Source organism: Lissotriton helveticus, chromosome 6, assembly GCF_964261635.1.
Source record: "Lissotriton helveticus chromosome 6, aLisHel1.1, whole genome shotgun sequence".
Taxonomy (NCBI): Eukaryota; Metazoa; Chordata; class Amphibia; order Caudata; family Salamandridae; genus Lissotriton; species Lissotriton helveticus.
In genome coordinates, this window is record NC_136067.1 from 500,952,010 (window position 1) to 500,973,296 (window position 21,287).

The following is a 21,287-nucleotide window of genomic DNA, read 5'->3' on the forward strand; positions in this document are numbered from 1 at the left end:
TGCAGTTTTTGAAATTTTCACTGATGGATACTGCTGTCCAGTCCCCATTGTCATGTGCTCTTTCCCCTAAAACAATTTAATTAGTGAAAACATTATAAAAATGTGAATCTCCATTTGGCATATTTAGCATTCCAGTAATGCTATAGTATGTGATGAAAGACATGCACAATGACATAGTAGGTTAAATGTCATCTGCCGACTGCAGCACATATTGTCCTATTCACTAAACTGCAACAGCAACATGGCTTGAGGCCTATTCATAAAGTCTCACTGCTGAAGCTTTTTAATTTGGAGTTGAACCTGTCAAAATATCTCTTTTGACAGAAAGGAGCCCTACTTGTAATTATTAGTTTAGTCACCTTATGTAGCCTTTGAAGCCCAGATGATAGTATGTCTAGAATGTATAAGTGGACATTTTAGGAAATTAGAATCAGCATGTTCCTACAATGACTAGCCCCTAAAAGCTATTGTCACTTCAAAGGCATATATGTGTTTAAATGAGAACAAATAAAGTATAATTGATAGAGTATTGGAATAGCGTTAGTTTATAATAAGCTAATAAGAGTCCATTCAACCACTATTTTTAATCATTATTAAAATCCAAGTCAATGGTGAAGTTGAAATTTGAATAAATGCACATGAAAACTTGTAAAAAGTTCAACTTTACCAGACTGAAGCTCCAGCAGACTAATTAGCAATAGCCTGCCAACAGCTGCCTCTTTGTCAGTGCTTTCCCACTGGAAGAGGTGCGAAAACAGCTCCGAAAGCAGAAATAATGGCATTGGCCTTTATTCAGGAACACCTGGGTGTGAGATATGTGACTCATCCACTCTCAGGAAAGGTGGTTAGGAAGGGTCAAGTACTTAATTAACTTGAATGAGACCACAGTGAGACCAGCCAATTCATACCTAACTGTAAATTGTGACCTGGAGAAGAGGGGTGCTTTGAGCCCAAGGACAATTGTAGCCAATCTGGCTCCATTCCACTGGGTGGACATCTGGTCAGAGAACAAGTTTTGTGTGATTGAGGATGAGGGGACTGTTCATTTCCGTATGCTTCCTCATCAACACTTCTTTTGAGGATCCACCAGTCTACCAAGTATTTACTCTATTCACTCAAAACTTCATCTGGGACACAGCATCCAGCTTCTCCTGACTAGAAAAAATTCCTCTGTCTACCTCACTGCTATCTAGAAGAACAACTTCACTTTTTAGAGGCAATCTAGACAAACACTTTGCTATAATAAGTTTCTTCTGTGGCATGTATGTCACTTTAAAACAAAGCTCTTACATACTTAATATCTAGCTCAAAAATCTAGAAATTGCTCTACCTATTACCTCTGCAATAAACAAACCCAATAATTGTCAATGGTCGGTCTTTATAATGTTGGCATCCACACTAAAGGCATGTACAATACATGCCCTTCTTTTCATATAAATATAAAATAGGCAGTTGCTGATGCAATCCGTTTTTTCACATTCAGTATCCTTTAAAGAAAGTGTTGTGTTTTTTTCACCAACTTTCTCTTTATCTTAGCCTTAGCTATGAACATATGCCACTGGAGTCAAGCTATCCTGGCTGATGAGGGTGAAACCCCAAAACTTTTCCTAGGATGCTTGTTTCCTGTCCAGGGAGGACTTAGCCTTGCAGTTCAGACTGGACTGTTCCCATTGGGCACAGGGGCAAGACTGATTAACATATGGCTGGGTTCAAACTGGACTGGTAACAAGCATCCTGGGACCAGTTTTGGGGTTTCACCCCCCATCAACTGGAGGTTGCCTGCTCCTAAAAGATGAAAGGCTGAGCGCTAGAACACGTGGTCTATGTAGCAGGCTCTCTTCACACTGAGCTGCCCTTCCATGTGGGCTTGTTCCTTAGCATCATTACACTCGCCGGTTTGTGTGTTGTGTGTTAAAAAAGAAAAAACAGCATATTCCCTAACAAGCCTGTTACACATCATGCCCAAAGAGCAAGTGCCCATGTGCGCACTGGTAGACTCTGGCTCAAATTAAGCAGTAGTTTAAAGTCTAAAATTGCCAAACTGAGGTAGCAGCATGGTTGCCTGCTCCTAACAAATGAAAGGCTGAGCGCTAGAACACGTGGTCCGTGCAGCAGGCTCTCTTCACACTGAGCTGTCCGTCCATGTGGGATTGTGCCTTAGCATCATTACACTCGCCGGTTAGTGTGTTGTGTGTTATAAAAGAGAAACAGCATATTCCCTAATGAGACTGTTATGCAGCAGTACACATGTGCGCACTGGTAGACCCAGGTGCCAACATGCAGCTCCCCTTGTGCCAAAGCAATTCTGCTTCGTTTTTTGGAAGCAAGAGCAGGTTTCCTGCTCTCGTTTCCAAAAACCGAAAAAGAGTTTGCTATGACAGGTTCAGGAGACATTTTTGACCCAAAGAGATAGGGACCCTAATGCCTCTTAAAGCTTGGGGATGGTGGACTGGTCCCCAGTCACCTATTATTATTATTTTGTCCTGGGTGATACGTTTCTTGGGGCTCCTTTGGGCTCAGGGAGAGAGGCCTCATGTCCCCCTTCTCTAATATAAGTGTGTTTGTCCCCCAGTGATGGGGTCCTCAGGGCCAATAGTGGCTTTGGAACAGGAGGACTGTCCAACCTCCTCCCTCCTCCCTCCTCAGGGGACTGGCTGACAGTCACTGTGATCAAGTCCACGCTGCATGGCTGAAGGCTGTGCATGGCTTGGCTTAGCTGCCCTGGAAGGGTTGTTTGCAGGGCCTGACCGCAGGCGAGGCCCTGCGACCAATCGCACGCAGCACACAGAAGAAGGGCGTGCATGGCTGGAGCTGGCTTCCCAGGGAGGCTTTCTTGTAGGGCCTGACTGCAGGCCAGTCCCTGTGTGCAACTGCACGGCCAAATGCCGTGCATGGCATGGGTTTGGCTTTATGTATGGTGATATAATATTCTTTTACATTTAAAAAACCTAGAAATTCACTGAAAAAAACAATGGTTGAAGTTATGTTATAGTTATATAATTATTTCTTAATTTACGTTAAAAACTTAGAAATTCATGGGAAAGAAACAAAGCTTATAGTGACATTAAAGTTAGGTGTATTGATGAGATCTGATTTAGATTTTATTTTACTTAGAAATTCACTGAAAAAAACAAGGGTAAAGTGACGTTATTGATAGGTGAAAATTTCAGTGTCAATGTTTTGAACTAATAAAAACACAGCATTTCACCACTTATAGCTTGCAGAGCTAACTATAACTTGCGCCCCCTCCATGTACTGCTTATGACCTTACATATTACATCACTCATGAGAATAATCACTTTCAGTAGGCAGTTGTACTCTGATGTTAATACTCAAGTGCGTTTTGGCAGGGATGGTGTATGTTCCGGTAGGGTAAACATTAGAAGAGGGGTCAGGCAGGGGTGAATTTTAGCCCCTTCCTGTTTTCAATATATAAGAACTGGTTAGAATTGGGTAAGGGGCATGGCGAACATTGGTTTGCACCCCCTCCCTATTTTACTCTTTCACAGATGATGCAGTATTGATTGACAGAATAGGGAGGGGGTTGCAAAGTTTAATTGAAGAATATATAATTTTTATGGCTGACTTGGATTTGAGAGTAAATACACTGTGACTTGTGGGGCTAAACCCAAGACAAAACTAGTTTTCTATGCTGAAGGGATTCAATTGAGTGAAACCCCCACCTTTTCCTATCTGGGGATCCCGATTGATAGTAATCAATCTTGGATCCCTATGATAGCGAATTGGTGTGCCCTAATGGAAAAATCCATCAACAGGTGTTTTCTTCCATTAACTACCTTGGCATTAAGGCGTTCAGGGAACTCCTCATCAGAGTAAAAGTGTGGCAGTGGCTTCATATGGTGCTGGGGTCTGGCCAACACACATAGGGGGCCATTATGATGTCGGGCAGATCGCCACCGCCCGACTGGCGGTGGCAATCCACCCGACATCTTTCCCCACCCACCCTCCATTTACCCCCGCCATATTACAACTGCAGGGGGTACAGCAGCGGACAGAAAGACTGTCTGCCGGTTTACAGCAGGCAGGCCATCATTACGATCGCCTGCCGTGCTGTCCTGGGCCATTATATGGTGGCAGTGCCTAGCAGCCAATGCCCACCATATTATGATGTGGGCGGATTTTGGCCTTTCGCCATGGAAAGACATGCGGTCTTTGACTGTGGGGGCCTGTTGCAGGCCCCCGGGGTGTTGGGAGGGTGGAGGGTGCACTTGGGGGTACCTATGGTACCCCCCTATATTGGCATACACAAGATGGCAGGCACCGCGCGGTGCCGGTCACTTTGTTTATGCCAATGCACAACATGCATCTTTTGCATTGCGGCAGGGGCTGCTTACAGCACTGCTCACTGCAATGTAAAATATGTGGGATGCCACCACCAGGATGGCGGTTGCATCCTAATGGGCATGGCAGGACCACCGCACCTTGGCGGTTGGTCCCGTTTACCGTTACGGTGGCTGGCGGACTTTTTTAATGGGGACCAGAGTATCCAAAGGGTGGGAAATTTATTTTTTAAACATCTTTTAGCCCTCCCCCAAAGTTGTGTGAATTTCAACTCTTAATCGGGATGTTAGCCTCATATGTAAGAGAGAGGATTACAATTGCCCCAAATCTGTAGTGGCATTCCATATGGTCTCGTGAGGAAATATTTTTGAATAAACGTATACTCATGGATAGCCTGAATCTAGATCAAGCAGTGGAGATCCCGTGGCTGAGATATGTACAGTCCTACTATGAGGAGATTGCCTTAGTTGACCCCTTTAACAAACCATACTCTTGTCAAATGCTTGCCTAGAGTAAATTGAAACTTTGTGTGCAAAATGAAGCCATGAGGAAAAGATGGGAGGGGGAATATTATAGTCATCTTATTAGACTATAGTAAGGTGTCCTCTCAGGAAGGCCTGCAAACGTATTTGACCTTAGTACAAAATTCACAGCACCGATTTATCCTAACTCGATTTAGGCTTAATCTGCTGCCATTGATGGTGGGGTGTCCTGCTAATTGCTATTCCATGTCGTATCTCTCACCATGCCCTTGCAATGGCATGTCTTCCGTAACTAATCTGCAAATTGTATTTTTGTCTGCTAGTACGATGAACTCCCCAGAACAAAAAATTACATTAACCGTTTTCAAAATATGTAATATCAAACACTGTAGATCTGCATTACTATTTGTGCAACAACTAAATAATCTACCGATTTGTTGTGCAATGAGTTCATATTTATGGCAGGTATTAAAAATTAGGAAAACTCTGCGGTGGAAGCTTTTTAACTAAATCGCACTATGCATCCTATTATCTATCATTTTTCATAGGACATTTAATAATGAATATATAGTTAAGCTAGCCTCACAATAACTAAAGAGCTTATTGGTTTGGTGTGTTTTATACTCCTATTTAAAGAAGATTCCAATAATAAGGAAAATCTGGGGGCAGATGTTATTTGGAATGCACATTTGCACAATTAAGAATTTGTACGGATTATGGAATCTAACAGAGATGTGGATTTTTACCACCTAGAATGGATATCTGCATAACTATAAGTTTTATAATGAGTGAATTTTAATGGGAAAGATTTATGATGCTTGTATTTTGCATGCACTTTTATGTTAATGAAGAGTAACGAATCAAGCTAATAATTGATTGACATCACTCATGTCATGTTCTTTAACATCACTCATGACATATCAAATGGCATAATTTTTTACATTCATGATGGCATCATTGATTACATCACCCAGGCTACTTTTGTACACATTACTCTTGAACGGATTACCGCATTAGAGGTATGAAAGTAAGTAGAAAATAGATCAAAATAATATGAAGCATCATTAATGCCATTACACATACAACCCCCTTAGAAGAAGCAAGCTTCTGCTATGTGCAGCATTGGCACTATATGATATACTTCAATGGTTACCAAGCTACTATACACCATGTTTAATAAGTATACAACTGCTCAGAGAAATTCAAAATCCTCCATACACTCAAGCCCTGGTACATAACTAATGCCCTACTACACACAGCCTTTAGCGTGTATCAAAGTCTTCACAGTTAACAAACCTCTCATGAGAAATTAAGCAGACATGAGTAGAAAAGTGCGTACTATAAACAGTGTGTATTCTATGCAGAGAGTTTAGCCTGTATACCACTATTTACAGAGAGCCAAACCCTTGTGAGAAATATACTACAGAGTATCAAACAATATCTACTCAGAACAGTGCTCACTGTATGCAAATCCCACTCCATAGATAGACTACTCACTGTAAACAAACAAGGACTGAAGATGCTAAAGGTCATACTATCCACACCATTATACTCTGCAGAATACGTTATAGATAAGCGTTGGTGGCTTATAAAGTCCCTGGTGCACACAAACGTCTCTTGATATATAGGAATTATCCGGCTGAGGCAACTCCCTTAAAATACTCATAGGTGCGCACAATACAAAGTATTTACTACATACAATCATTGCACTGGCCCAATCTTTTTTTTCAAAAACAAAAAACCTGAGTGCAAAACAACAAGTGTCACTTGCTAAGAGTGTGTGTTCGTAGCGTGCAACAAACTAACACATTCATTAGATAATGCCGTCAGTATTGTCATCAAGGATGTCATTTGAGATGTCATCACTGATGTCTTAAATGATGTCATAGTGATATTGTATGTGAAAGAGGAAGAGGGACAAGCAGGAGAGGAGAATTAATGAGAAGGTTATCAAATTCCGTCCAATATTCTTGTGAACAAGAATACATTTTAAGAAGGGGGATTCATTTATGGCTAGGAATATCCAGAGAGTGAGTCTACACTTTGAAGCACTTTGTGCAAATGTCTCATTTTATTAATATGCACTTGTCTATTAAATAGCCATTCGACAACTCTAAAGAACATTGCTACAATAAGAAGAACAATATGGTTACACACTGTATGTAAAATATTATTCTTGCAAGACAAAGTGTAGGTAGGAGCACAATAGGGAAATAGCTTATCAGTGCTTATTCAAGCTAGTGTTTGTGCTGTTTGCTGTGTCTGGTGGCTTAGTGGACTAATGCATCCACTGTAGAGTCCTGTGTTTGACCTTCTGGTGACAGGTTCTAATCCTGGCAGGTCCACTCAGCCTTTCATCCTTCTGCGGTTGATCAAATGAGTCCCTTTGGGTAACAATTAACATTTGTAATACAGTGCCAAGATATCCGTTCGGGTGAATCTGTGCTTTACACGTTATTGGCCAGCTGTTTTTTCCCTGTATTTGTAGGGCCCCATAACAATATTGTTTGGCATCAAGTGGACTTGAATTAGCTGATAATTAGTAATAGATTGAAAGTTGTTTTGAACAGGTAGCCCCAAAATATGTTTTACCCATGCCCCAAAATATCATTAAGATGCCACTGAAATTGCAGACTTGAATAGTGGTCCAGGGCAGGGAAATCCTGTGACGGTCATACAGTCACTTTAACCACGCATCCCAATAGTAGACCTGCCGCGAAGGCAAAGGTTCCACAAGGGGAGCACCCTGAGCTCGCTCCATCGAAACCCAGCAAATACCCTATCTCTAAGTGAGGTTTAACTGTTGTGTGCTAGATGGGGAGGGTTCACTCCTGATTTAGGATACTGTTATCACTCTGCCAATCTCTTAATTACCCTAATCGTCTCCTAATATAATAGGGTTGAAGAAACATTTATATGATGATTCAGTTGTTCTCCAGAGGGTAACCAATTCAACGACATCGAAATACAGATCTTTTGCTTAACGAACTTTACAAATGACAGTGTTTTGACAACTGCAGGTTTGTACCACTGTACCACATTTATAGAGTGCACTGACACCATGAGTTTCCTGGCGCTGAAGGAGATACAGGTGCGAACTAAATCGTCAAGCAAAAGAGGTAGAACAACTGACACAGTCTTTGGCACCCACTAACTGGTTATAGTTCTCTGTCCTCAGTCACCTGGAAATCAAGTTCTGGTCATCAGGTGACTGGGGTAGCATGTATTGAACAAGACCCTGGAAGTTGTTGTCTCCACTGCCCCGTTCTGCAGCTCCTCCATATGTTACACTTCCTGACCCTTTTATGTGCTGTTATATGTCGAAATTTGACAAGGATTACCTAATGTCCACCCACTCTGAGGTGCAGAACTCAAAATAGGGGGATATGGTATAGCAGCACAACTAAAATACCACATCTAACTGTATGAATATTCTGAGAAAAGAACCTGTATTTTGCATGGTAACTCCCATTTGTATGCAGACTAATATTGCAGTTTTTGAAATTTTCACTGATGGATACTGCTGTCCAGTCCCCATTGTCATGTGCTCTTTCCCCTAAAACAATTTAATTAGTGAAAACATTATAAAAATGTGAATCTCCATTTGGCATATTTAGCATTCCAGTAATGCTATAGTATGTGATGCAAGACATGCACAATGACATAGTAGGTTAAATGTCATCTGCCGACTGCAGCACATATTGTCCTATTCACTAAACTGCAACAGCAACATGGCTTGAGGCCTATTCATAAAGTCTCACTGCTGAAGCTTTTAAATTTGGAGTTGAACCTGTCAAAATATCTCTTTTGACAGAAAGGAGCCCTACTTGTAATTATTAGTTTAGTCACCTTATGTAGCCTTTGAAGCCCAGATGATAGTATGTCTAGAATGTATAAGTGGACATTTTAGGAAATTAGAATCAGCATGTTCCTACAATGACTAGCCCCTAAAAGCTATTGTCACTTCAAAGGCATATATGTGTTTAAATGAGAACAAATAAAGTATAATTGATAGAGTATTGGAATAGCGTTAGTTTACAATAAGCTAATAAGAGTCCATTCAACCACTATTTTTAATCATTATTAAAATCCAAGTCAATGGTGAAGTTGAAATTTGAATAAATGCACATGAAAACTTGTAAAAAGTTCAACTTTACCAGACTGAAGCTCCAGCAGACTAATTAGCAATAGCCTGCCAACAGCTGCCTCTTTGTCAGTGCTTTCCCACTGGAAGAGGTGCGAAAACAGCTCCGAAAGCAGAAATAATGGCATTGGCCTTTATTCAGGAACACCTGGGTGTGAGATATGTGACTCATCCACTCTCAGGAAAGGTGGTTAGGAAGGGTCAAGTACTTAATTAACTTGAATGAGACCACAGTGAGACCAGCCAATTCATACCTAACTGTAAATTGTGACCTGGAGAAGAGGGGTGCTTTGAGCCCAAGGACAATTGTAGCCAATCTGGCTCCATTCCACTGGGTGGACATCTGGTCAGAGAACAAGTTTTGTGTGATTGAGGATGAGGGGACTGTTCATTTCCGTATGCTTCCTCATCAACACTTCTTTTGAGGATCCACCAGTCTACCAAGTATTTACTCTATTCACTCAAAACTTCATCTGGGACACAGCATCCAGCTTCTCCTGACTAGAAAAAATTCCTCTGTCTACCTCACTGCTATCTAGAAGAACAACTTCACTTTTTAGAGGCAATCTAGACAAACACTTTGCTATAATAAGTTTCTTCTGTGGCATGTATGTCACTTTAAAACAAAGCTCTTACATACTTAATATCTAGCTCAAAAATCTAGAAATTGCTCTACCTATTACCTCTGCAATAAACAAACCCAATAATTGTCAATGGTCGGTCTTTATAATGTTGGCATCCACACTAAAGGCATGTACAATACATGCCCTTCTTTTCATATAAATATAAAATAGGCAGTTGCTGATGCAATCCGTTTTTTCACATTCAGTATCCTTTAAAGAAAGTGTTGTGTTTTTTTCACCAACTTTCTCTTTATCTTAGCCTTAGCTATGAACATATGCCACTGGAGTCAAGCTATCCTGGCTGATGAGGGTGAAACCCCAAAACTTTTCCTAGGATGCTTGTTTCCTGTCCAGGGAGGACTTAGCCTTGCAGTTCAGACTGGACTGTTCCCATTGGGCACAGGGGCAAGACTGATTAACATATGGCTGGGTTCAAACTGGACTGGTAACAAGCATCCTGGGACCAGTTTTGGGGTTTCACCCCCCATCAACTGGAGGTTGCCTGCTCCTAAAAGATGAAAGGCTGAGCGCTAGAACACGTGGTCTATGTAGCAGGCTCTCTTCACACTGAGCTGCCCTTCCATGTGGGCTTGTTCCTTAGCATCATTACACTCGCCGGTTTGTGTGTTGTGTGTTAAAAAAGAAAAAACAGCATATTCCCTAACAAGCCTGTTACACATCATGCCCAAAGAGCAAGTGCCCATGTGCGCACTGGTAGACTCTGGCTCAAATTAAGCAGTAGTTTAAAGTCTAAAATTGCCAAACTGAGGTAGCAGCATGGTTGCCTGCTCCTAACAAATGAAAGGCTGAGCGCTAGAACACGTGGTCCGTGCAGCAGGCTCTCTTCACACTGAGCTGTCCGTCCATGTGGGATTGTGCCTTAGCATCATTACACTCGCCGGTTAGTGTGTTGTGTGTTATAAAAGAGAAACAGCATATTCCCTAATGAGACTGTTATGCAGCAGTACACATGTGCGCACTGGTAGACCCAGGTGCCAACATGCAGCTCCCCTTGTGCCAAAGCAATTCTGCTTCGTTTTTTGGAAGCAAGAGCAGGTTTCCTGCTCTCGTTTCCAAAAACCGAAGAAGAGTTTGCTATGACAGGTTCAGGAGACATTTTTGACCCAAAGAGATAGGGACCCTAATGCCTCTTAAAGCTTGGGGATGGTGGACTGGTCCCCAGTCACCTATTATTATTATTTTGTCCTGGGTGATACGTTTCTTGGGGCTCCTTTGGGCTCAGGGAGAGAGGCCTCATGTCCCCCTTCTCTAATATAAGTGTGTTTGTCCCCCAGTGATGGGGTCCTCAGGGCCAATAGTGGCTTTGGAACAGGAGGACTGTCCAACCTCCTCCCTCCTCCCTCCTCAGGGGACTGGCTGACAGTCACTGTGATCAAGTCCACGCTGCATGGCTGAAGGCTGTGCATGGCTTGGCTTAGCTGCCCTGGAAGGGTTGTTTGCAGGGCCTGACCGCAGGCGAGGCCCTGCGACCAATCGCACGCAGCACACAGAAGAAGGGCGTGCATGGCTGGAGCTGGCTTCCCAGGGAGGCTTTCTTGTAGGGCCTGACTGCAGGCCAGTCCCTGTGTGCAACTGCACGGCCAAATGCCGTGCATGGCATGGGTTTGGCTTTATGTATGGTGATATAATATTCTTTTACATTTAAAAAACCTAGAAATTCACTGAAAAAAACAATGGTTGAAGTTATGTTATAGTTATATAATTATTTCTTAATTTACGTTAAAAACTTAGAAATTCATGGGAAAGAAACAAAGCTTATAGTGACATTAAAGTTAGGTGTATTGATGAGATCTGATTTAGATTTTATTTTACTTAGAAATTCACTGAAAAAAACAAGGGTAAAGTGACGTTATTGATAGGTGAAAATTTCAGTGTCAATGTTTTGAACTAATAAAAACACAGCATTTCACCACTTATAGCTTGCAGAGCTAACTATAACTTGCGCCCCCTCCATGTACTGCTTATGACCTTACATATTACATCACTCATGAGAATAATCACTTTCAGTAGGCAGTTGTACTCTGATGTTAATACTCAAGTGCGTTTTGGCAGGGATGGTGTATGTTCCGGTAGGGTAAACATTAGAAGAGGGGTCAGGCAGGGGTGAATTTTAGCCCCTTCCTGTTTTCAATATATAAGAACTGGTTAGAATTGGGTAAGGGGCATGGCGAACATTGGTTTGCACCCCCTCCCTATTTTACTCTTTCACAGATGATGCAGTATTGATTGACAGAATAGGGAGGGGGTTGCAAAGTTTAATTGAAGAATATATAATTTTTATGGCTGACTTGGATTTGAGAGTAAATACACTGTGACTTGTGGGGCTAAACCCAAGACAAAACTAGTTTTCTATGCTGAAGGGATTCAATTGAGTGAAACCCCCACCTTTTCCTATCTGGGGATCCCGATTGATAGTAATCAATCTTGGATCCCTATGATAGCGAATTGGTGTGCCCTAATGGAAAAATCCATCAACAGGTGTTTTCTTCCATTAACTACCTTGGCATTAAGGCGTTCAGGGAACTCCTCATCAGAGTAAAAGTGTGGCAGTGGCTTCATATAGTGCTGGGGTCTGGCCAACACACATAGGGGGCCATTATGATGTCGGGCAGATCGCCACCGCCCGACTGGCGGTGGCAATCCACCCGACATCTTTCCCCACCCACCCTCCATTTACCCCCGCCATATTACAATTGCAGGGGGTACAGCAGCGGACAGAAAGACTGTCTGCCGGTTTACAGCAGGCAGGCCATCATTACGATCGCCTGCCGTGCTGTCCTGGGCCATTATATGGTGGCAGTGCCTAGCAGCCAATGCCCACCATATTATGATGTGGGCGGATTTTGGCCTTTCCATGGCAGCAATGCCGCCATGGAAAGACATGCGGTCTTTGACTGTGGGGGCCTGTTGCAGGCCCCCGGGGTGTTTGGAGGGTGGAGGGTGCACTTGGGGGTACCTATGGTACCCCCCTATATTGGCATACACAAGATGGCAGGCACCGCGCGGTGCCGGTCACTTTGTTTATGCCAATGCACAACATGCATCTTTTGCATTGCGGCAGGGGCTGCTTACAGCACTGCTCACTGCAATGTAAAATATGTGGGATGCCACCACCAGGATGGCGGTTGCATCCTAATGGGCATGGCAGGACCACCGCACCTTGGCGGTTGGTCCCGTTTACCGTTACGGTGGCTGGCGGACTTTCTTAATGGGGACCAGAGTATCCAAAGGGTGGGAAATTTATTTTTTAAACATCTTTTAGCCCTCCCCCAAAGTTGTGTGAATTTCAACTCTTAATCGGGATGTTAGCCTCATATGTAAGAGAGAGGATTACAATTGCCCCAAATCTGTAGTGGCATTCCATATGGTCTCGTGAGGAAATATTTTTGAATAAACTTATACTCATGGATAGCCTGAATCTAGATCAAGCAGTGGAGATCCCGTGGCTGAGATATGTACAGTCCTACTATGAGGAGATTGCCTTAGTTGACCCCTTTAACAAACCATACTCTTGTCAAATGCTTGCCTAGAGTAAATTGAAACTTTGTGTGCAAAATGAAGCCATGAGGAAAAGATGGGAGGGGGAATATTATAGTCATCTTATTAGACTATAGTAAGGTGTCCTCTCAGGAAGGCCTGCAAACGTATTTGACCTTAGTACAAAATGCACAGCACCGATTTATCCTAACTCGATTTAGGCTTAATCTGCTGCCATTGATGGTGGGGTGTCCTGCTAATTGCTATTCCATGTCGTATCTCTCACCATGCCCTTGCAATGGCATGTCTTCCGTAACTAATCTGCAAATTGTATTTTTGTCTGCTAGTACGATGAACTCCCCAGAACAAAAAATTACATTAACCGTTTTCAAAATATGTAATATCAAACACTGTAGATCTGCATTACTATTTGTGCAACAACTAAATAATCTACCGATTTGTTGTGCAATGAGTTCATATTTATGGCAGGTATTAAAAATTAGGAAAACTCTGCGGTGGAAGCTTTTTAACTAAATCGCAGTATGCATCCTATTATCTATCATTTTTCATAGTACATTTTATAATGAATATATAGTTAAGCTAGCCTCACAATAACTAAAGAGCTTATTGGTTTGGTGTGTTTTATACTCCTATTTAAAGAAGATTCCAATAATAAGGAAAATCTGGGGGCAGATGTTATTTGGAATGCACATTTGCACAATTAAGAATTTGTACGGATTATGGAATCTAACAGAGAAGTGGATTTTTACCACCTAGAATGGATATCTGCATAACTATAAGTTTTATAATGAGTGAATTTTAATGGGAAAGATTTATGATGCTTGTATTTTGCATGCACTTTTATGTTATTGAAGAGTAACGAATCAAGCTAATAACTGATTGACATCACTCATGTCATGTTCTTTAACATCACTCATGACATATCAAATGGCATAATTTTTTACATTCATGATGGCATCATTGATTACATCACCCAGGCTACTTTTGTACACATTACTCTTGAACGGATTACCGCATTAGAGGTATGAAAGTAAGTAGAAAATAGATCAAAATAATATGAAGCATCATTAATGCCATTACACATACAACCCCCTTAGAAGAAGCAAGCTTCTGCTATGTGCAGCATTGGCACTATATGATATACTTCAATGGTTACCAAGCTACTATACACCATGTTTAATAAGTATACAACTGCTCAGAGAAATTCAAAATCCTCCAGACACTCAAGCCCTGGTACATAACTAATGCCCTACTACACACAGCCTTTAGCGTGTATCAAAGTCTTCACAGTTAACAAACCTCTCATGAGAAATTAAGCAGACATGAGTAGAAAAGTGCGTACTATAAACAGTGTGTATTCTATGCAGAGAGTTTAGCCTGTATACCACTATTTACAGAGAGCCAAACCCTTGTGAGAAATATACTACAGAGTATCAAACAATATCTACTCAGAACAGTGCTCACTGTATGCAAATCCCACTCCATAGATAGACTACTCATTGTAAACAAACAAGGACTGAAGATGCTAAAGGTCATACTATCCACACCCATTATACTCTGCAGAATACGTTATAGATAAGCGTTGGTGGCTTATAAAGTCCCTGGTGCACACAAACGTCTCTTGATATATAGGAATTATCCGGCTGAGGCAACTCCCTTAAAATACTCATAGGTGCGCACAATACAAAGTATTTACTACATACAATCATTGCACTGGCCCAATCTTTTTTTTCAAAAACAAAAAACCTGAGTGCAAAACAACAATTGTCACCTGCTCACAGTGTTAGTCCTATGCGTGCAACAAACTAACACATTCATTAGATAATGCCGTCAGTATTGTCATCAAGGATGTCATTTGAGATGTCATCACTGATGTCTTAAATGATGTCATAGTGATATTGTATGTGAAAGAGGAAGAGGGACAAGCAGGAGAGGAGAATTAATGAGAAGGTTATCAAATTCCGTTCAATATTCTTGTGAACAAGAAAACATTTTAAGAAGGGGGATTCATTTATGGCTAGGAATATCCAGAGAGTGAGTCTACACTTTGAAGCACTTTGTGCAAATGTCTCATTTTATTAATATGCACTTGTCTATTAAATAGCCATTTGACAACTCTAAAGAACATTGCTACAATAAGAAGAACAATATGGTTACACACTGTATGTAAAATATTATTCTTGACAAAGTGTAGGTAGGAGCACAATAGGGAAATAGCTTATCAGTGCTTATTCAAGCTAGTGTTTGTGCTGTTTGCTGTGTCTGGTGGCTTAGTGGACTAATGCATCCACTGTAGAGTCCTGTGTTTGACCTTCTGGTGACAGGTTCTAATCCTGGCAGGTCCACTCAGCCTTTCATCCTTCTGCGGTTGATCAAATGAGTCCCTTTGGGTAACAATTAACATTTGTAATACAGTGCCAAGATATCCGTTCGGGTGAATCTGTGCTTTACACGTTATTGGCCAGCTGTTTTTTCCCTGTATTTGTAGGGCCCCATAACAATATTGTTTGGCATCAAGTAGACTTGAATTAGCTGATAATTGATAGTTTGAAAGATAGATTGAAAGTTGTTTTGAACAGGTAGCCCCAAAATATGTTTTACCCATGCCCCAAAATATCATTAAGATGCCACTGAAATTGCAGACTTGAATAGTGGTCCAGGGCAGGGAAATCCTGTGACGGTCATACAGTCACTTTAACCACACATCCCAATAGTAGACCTGCCGCGAAGGCAAAGGTTCCACAAGGGGAGCACCCTGAGCTCGCTCCATCGAAACCCAGCAAATACCCTATCTCTAAGTGAGGTTTAACTGTTGTGTGCTAGATGGGGAGGGTTCACTCCTGATTTAGGATACTGTTATCACTCTGCCAATCTCTTAATTACCCTAATCGTCTCCTAATATAATAGGGCTGAAGAAACATTTATATGATGATTCAGTTGTTCTCCAGAGGGTAACCAATTCAACGACATCGAAATACAGATCTTTTGCTTAACGAACTTTACAAATGACAGTGTTTTGACAACTGCAGGTTTGTACCACAGTTTGCATTTTTTTCGTAAAGAGCATTTACGTCACGACGAGGGCCCTCCATTAACGGGTATTATAAATGCACCCTTGCCCACGAATGTCTTATTGAGTTAATTGAAAGCTAACGCTAATTTAAAGTTCAGTGATGAAGTATTACAGGTAATCCTGCAGAAAAGGAAGCCTCTAGAGTTTAACATAACTTAGAGTAGTCAGCCTTTTTGGTCGCCTACAGGATGGATTAGTTAGTACTATGTTTTCTCCTATAAGTTAACATTTCTTTCACACTTGTCCTTTCTAGCATTACAAGATCACCTCGAGATATAAGACGTTTGCAGCCATCCCTACAAACACATTGCTCAAGGAGCAGAAGGTTGGTGTTAAATACTAATTTCGGATAATGTTTTTCCCTCATTTTGTACCAGGCAGATTTCTCAAACCATTTTTTAAAACATGTATTATAATTCTGAATATTAGATACATAGTTGATGGTTCTAAACGTTTGTCTCATTATGTTTGTTTTCAGGGATTCCATTTTTAAAATATGAACCTATGTATACAATTTGAACAGAACAATTCACCAATACGGTATAAAGGGTTTACGCCTCACTATCACTTCGGACCTTTAAGCATTCCTGCCTTGCTCTTTTACCCAGCTGGCCATTAGTCGGAAGGAGTGAGAAAGATGGTAACGTGTTAGGCAAGAAACACATGGACTGTTAGAGATGGTACAAGATATCTCTCTGCCTAAACTTCCTCTGGCTGATGCTATTGCTTTTGTGATATGCATGTAAACCGCAGTTGTAACATACAAAAATAAGTAGTAAATACAGACAGTACTGAAAACCAAAATCTGAGAGGAGTCCAAGGGGAGTCAATATTTATAGACCTGCTTGTATCTTGTCCCCCAACTAAACAATCTAGTAACACACGAAAGATACCAAGGGTCTTTTAATATTAAAATTGTAGTCGGCACCTAACTGTGGTGTCCGGACTAGAACATACCAAAAGGTTATCAAAAAAGTTCCAGAAGAGAGAGGAAAGAGAGAACAAAGAAAAGAATACCCATCAGCCCACCCATTGGCGGAGCTTCATCATCTGGGTTTTTTGGAAACTGGTATCCGCTAGACACCTCATAAGAGTATTTCTTGAGGCTTGCTAGTGTCGGATCCTCCAGTGAGACCATAAACCAATAGGTGAAAGTAGTAGGCTGAAGGGGCAAGTTGCAGTGCTCATGAAGTGTGAAAAAATGAAAAGATATAGTGATGATTCTAAAAATACCTGGTTTGATGTCTAAGAAAACTTTATTGGATGTGACCATCAAAACGGCATAATTAAAAACAGAGTGAAGATAGTATGTAAAGAATTACTATCCATCATAGATTTTAATTGGTCGACATGTTTCAGCCTCAACAGGCTTTCATCAGGACCTATGATGTGCACTACTGCAACACTTACCACAAACTGTGATAATCAGTGTAGATTATGTAGACCTACCAGTATTTGTAACTGTGAGGCAGTCTCATATCCTAGTGTCAGAACCTCTCCTAAGGAACAGGAAACAAAAGGGGATATACACAAAACAGAGCAAATATCAACAATAAAGAAACGCATCTGATGTGTTATACTAGATGTCTCCAAATGTGGTATATTACACTCACCCATATATGAAGGGGAGACGACCTCACCTCGCCTGGCACTCGCTCAGGACAAAGAGGCCACGCTCTGGAGCAGGGTAAAAACATGAAAAGATATATATATATATAACATGTACGCTTGACCAGAGTGTCCTTAATCTATTAATAATGTGACTCCAAATTGAAAATGACAAAAGGCAGAACTGCAGATCAATGGCTTCAGGGCTCTGTATAAGTGACATGATCCCTAAGTACTCATTTTCAAAGAAAACGAAAAAGAAAAGAAAACATGTATTTCTTCAAACCTCTCTAGAAGTCAGTGAACTCTGAAAGCATTTGTCCAAACGAGATGGGCATAACAGACACCAGTATTGAGGTGTCGAGTTATTACAGATAGCACACCTCGTGAATCAAGAGTAGTGACTAGAGATATGTAACCCAAAATGAAAAAGCCCTCACTCACCTTTCCGTCGTTACCTCGGTCTGGCATCTGAGCCGAGGGGAAGGTGGCGAGGCTTTTTGGAACCCTGGCTTATAACTACAATAGTCGGACCGGATAGAGAACCCTCCATGTTTTGTAACGATGCAATGATTGGCTCATCATTTACACCGGAAACCGGAAGCATCAATCCCGTAGTATCAACAGGAAATGCACCAGTTTAAAAGCCGACTATTCTGTCTGGAGCGGACTGGTGTGGAAACCCTAATGGTTCGCGTGAACGTGCACCGATTGGTGGATAGCACGAACCAGAAACCATGGGGCGGAAGCAAACCAGTCTAATAGCCCTCTGTTCCATGTAAACAGAGAAACAGGACCGTGTGCGGACCATGGTGGAAAAACTCACGGTTTCAGTGAAAGTGCACTGGTTGGTTGATAGCACAAACCGGAAACCGGACGGGGAGCAGGACTGGAAGCCATGTCCAAAAACGGAAACCAGATGTCAGACCATGGATCGTTCGAACCTCATTTCGTAGCTCCGTGTGTCTTGTTTGTAATGCACAAGTTTCTTTACAGATTGAATGTGACCTGTAAACCACCTGCAGAAATAACTTAAAACGGGGACTGAACATGTGGTGGAATTTATGTTCTTGGAAAAGGGCTAGAGATAGACATGACGAATACCCTGGATATAAACAGTAAACAGAAATATAATAAATGCACCTTCTCTTACATTTCCTCGTAATTGCTGGTTTGTTCGGTACCTCCAGGCAACGGGAAACAAAAACAGAGCCAGGAAACAAAAGTACATGAGGGGAAACTATTACCCCAAATGTTCTCCAGAGTTATATTCTTTGACTGAAGTATTTATTAATTTATTACTAGTTGAAATTTTCTATTGAACAATCTATCTGGATATAAACCTATAGATGTCAAATGAGGAAAGATTATCACTCATCGTGGGCTGAATAAAACTGTGGCTCCAGTTACCACTACAGGGACAACGTCCCCTCCGATATGTAGCGCCAATTCCTGGTGAGATTGATAAGAGTGAGTAGTTACACCTGCAACCACGGTGTGTCGTCATTCAGCCCCTCGGTGTCACATTTAAGTTTAAAAATCCATTTTTGTTCTTTCCTGATCAAAAAGTGGGAGATATCGCTCACATGTGGGGGTATGAATGGCTGTTCCAAAACTAGCCATTCCAAATCATCCGCAGAGTGTTTCATTGTGAGAAAATGGGTGGTCATCCGGGTTGCTTGTTTATTGCGCCTGATGGTACTTTTGTGTTCCTGTATTCTAAGTTTAATCTTCCTCGTTGTCATGCCTATATAGCGAAGGGCACAAGGGCAGGTAATCTGATAGATAACCTTATCGCTATTGCAGTTCGTATGTCGTTTCAACACCCAGGGGTGTGGTGTACCAATATCAACCGATAATGTTTTTTTAGTCTGTGGGCACACAGAACAATTGCCACATGGGTGATGTCCTAGCACCGGAGGGAGATTCCACAATGTGGGTGTGGTATCATAGGTGGTATGTCTTGGTCTAGTATGCACTAGTGCATCTCTCAGGTTGGCACTTCTTTTGAAAGAGAAGAGTGGCATGGGAATATTTTCACCTGCAGTATTCAAAATGCGCCAATTTTGTCTGATGATCTTCTGGATCATCGTGGAAGCAGTACTGAAAGTGGTGACACAGGCTAGTCTGTCAAGAGGGGGTTTTTCAACAGGTGGTGTAAGTAATGCCTCTCGATGATTGTTAAAGGCCCTCTTGCAAGATTTTTTGATCAAAGTACTCGGGTAAAGTCGTTTCTTCAGTGTATTGGATAAATCTCCAGCTTGGATTAGAAAGTCCGATTTGTCAGAGCAATTTCTTCGGACCCTCATTGCAGGTCTTGGTTTCGATGATGAGACTTTATCATCTATCCTAAGTGACAATCCCAGTATGTTAGATTTAGTACCCACCACTGGACCGACTCCCCCAGGAGATTGGGACACTGTATTAAATCTTAAGAAAAGTCATTCACGCACGATTATACATGGACAAATTATGGCCGAATACCTGCATGGGAAGTGTGCTCCCACAGGCCTTATTGTCACTAATGCGCCAAGACTATTCCTAACGGATAAAACATTTGTTAAGGATTGGTCACTAATAGCTTGGCGTTGCACGCATGACTGGCTTATCTTAATACTTACGACTGCCAAGAGGGTGGCGGATGCCATACTGGTAGAAATACAGGTCTTAGAAGGCCAAATCAAAACCACACTTACGACTAAACGCTTTGAGAAACAACAAGAGGATTCTAACAAAGCCAACAAAGAATATAAGGACCCTATATTTTTCGCAAAAATTGACAAATTCAAAAAGGATCTGGCGAAATTCTCCCATGAGAGAATTTATCCATATACTGGCGAAAATTACATCCCTATGGATTCCAACAAATAAGGGAGACCATATGGATCCAACTATGCCACCTCCTCTGATCCGGAATCTTCTGATTCAGATAGTAGTGGAACTTCTCAGTGGAGAGGAAGAGGTCGAAATAATCGTCCGAATCGCAGACGCAATGGACGAGGCAGTATGTATCAACAAGGCCCATGGTGGCCACCTACCCCATGGGGCTATCCACAATTTCCACCTCCCATGTCTCACTACGCTCTGCAGCCCCAATATTATGACAGCCAAGCTTTTTTAGGGCAGGGCTGTGGCTGGAACAGGGGGAGACGGAGAGGCCAGAACCAAGTACAATGGGCAGACGAACAAGATCCACCAACTACCCGCAGCAAGCGAGGCAAGTAACTACCACACCAGAGAGCAATGAGGACCTGGTGGTCAATTTGAGCTCACGGATCCTGTCTCCCACAGAACACCAAGTGCTAAACAAAGGCCTACAAATAGTGGAGACACTTTCCAACTTCGTAGCGAAATTGAAAGATTCTTTCGAACAGTTCGACTGCATTTCTTTTTTGCAGATAGCAGGAAGAACCCCACACAATTGAGTATAGACACGAACACAGGTCTCAAAAAAAATCCACCCTCATTCCCCTTTTTCAACAGGTGCCATCAAGAGTAGGCACTTTTGAAACTGCTGTGTTACATGAGATGGAATC

The 21,287-nt window shown here is 41.8% G+C and overlaps 1 protein-coding gene across 11 annotated transcripts in view; it reads left to right on the forward strand.

Moving 5' to 3' along the window:
* Positions 1 to 21,287, forward strand: part of MLIP (muscular LMNA interacting protein) — a 1,868,253-nt gene that overhangs the window by 1,245,950 nt on the left and 601,016 nt on the right. For 10 of the 11 annotated variants that reach the window (XM_078647952.1, XM_078647955.1, XM_078647953.1 and 7 more), the window contains one exon: positions 16,397 to 16,468. The exons of the other annotated variant lie outside the window; for it this stretch is intronic. In XM_078647952.1, coding sequence (XP_078504078.1) covers positions 16,397 to 16,468 — 72 coding nt within the window. The remainder of the gene's footprint in view (positions 1 to 16,396; positions 16,469 to 21,287) is intronic. 11 annotated transcript variants of the gene reach the window in all.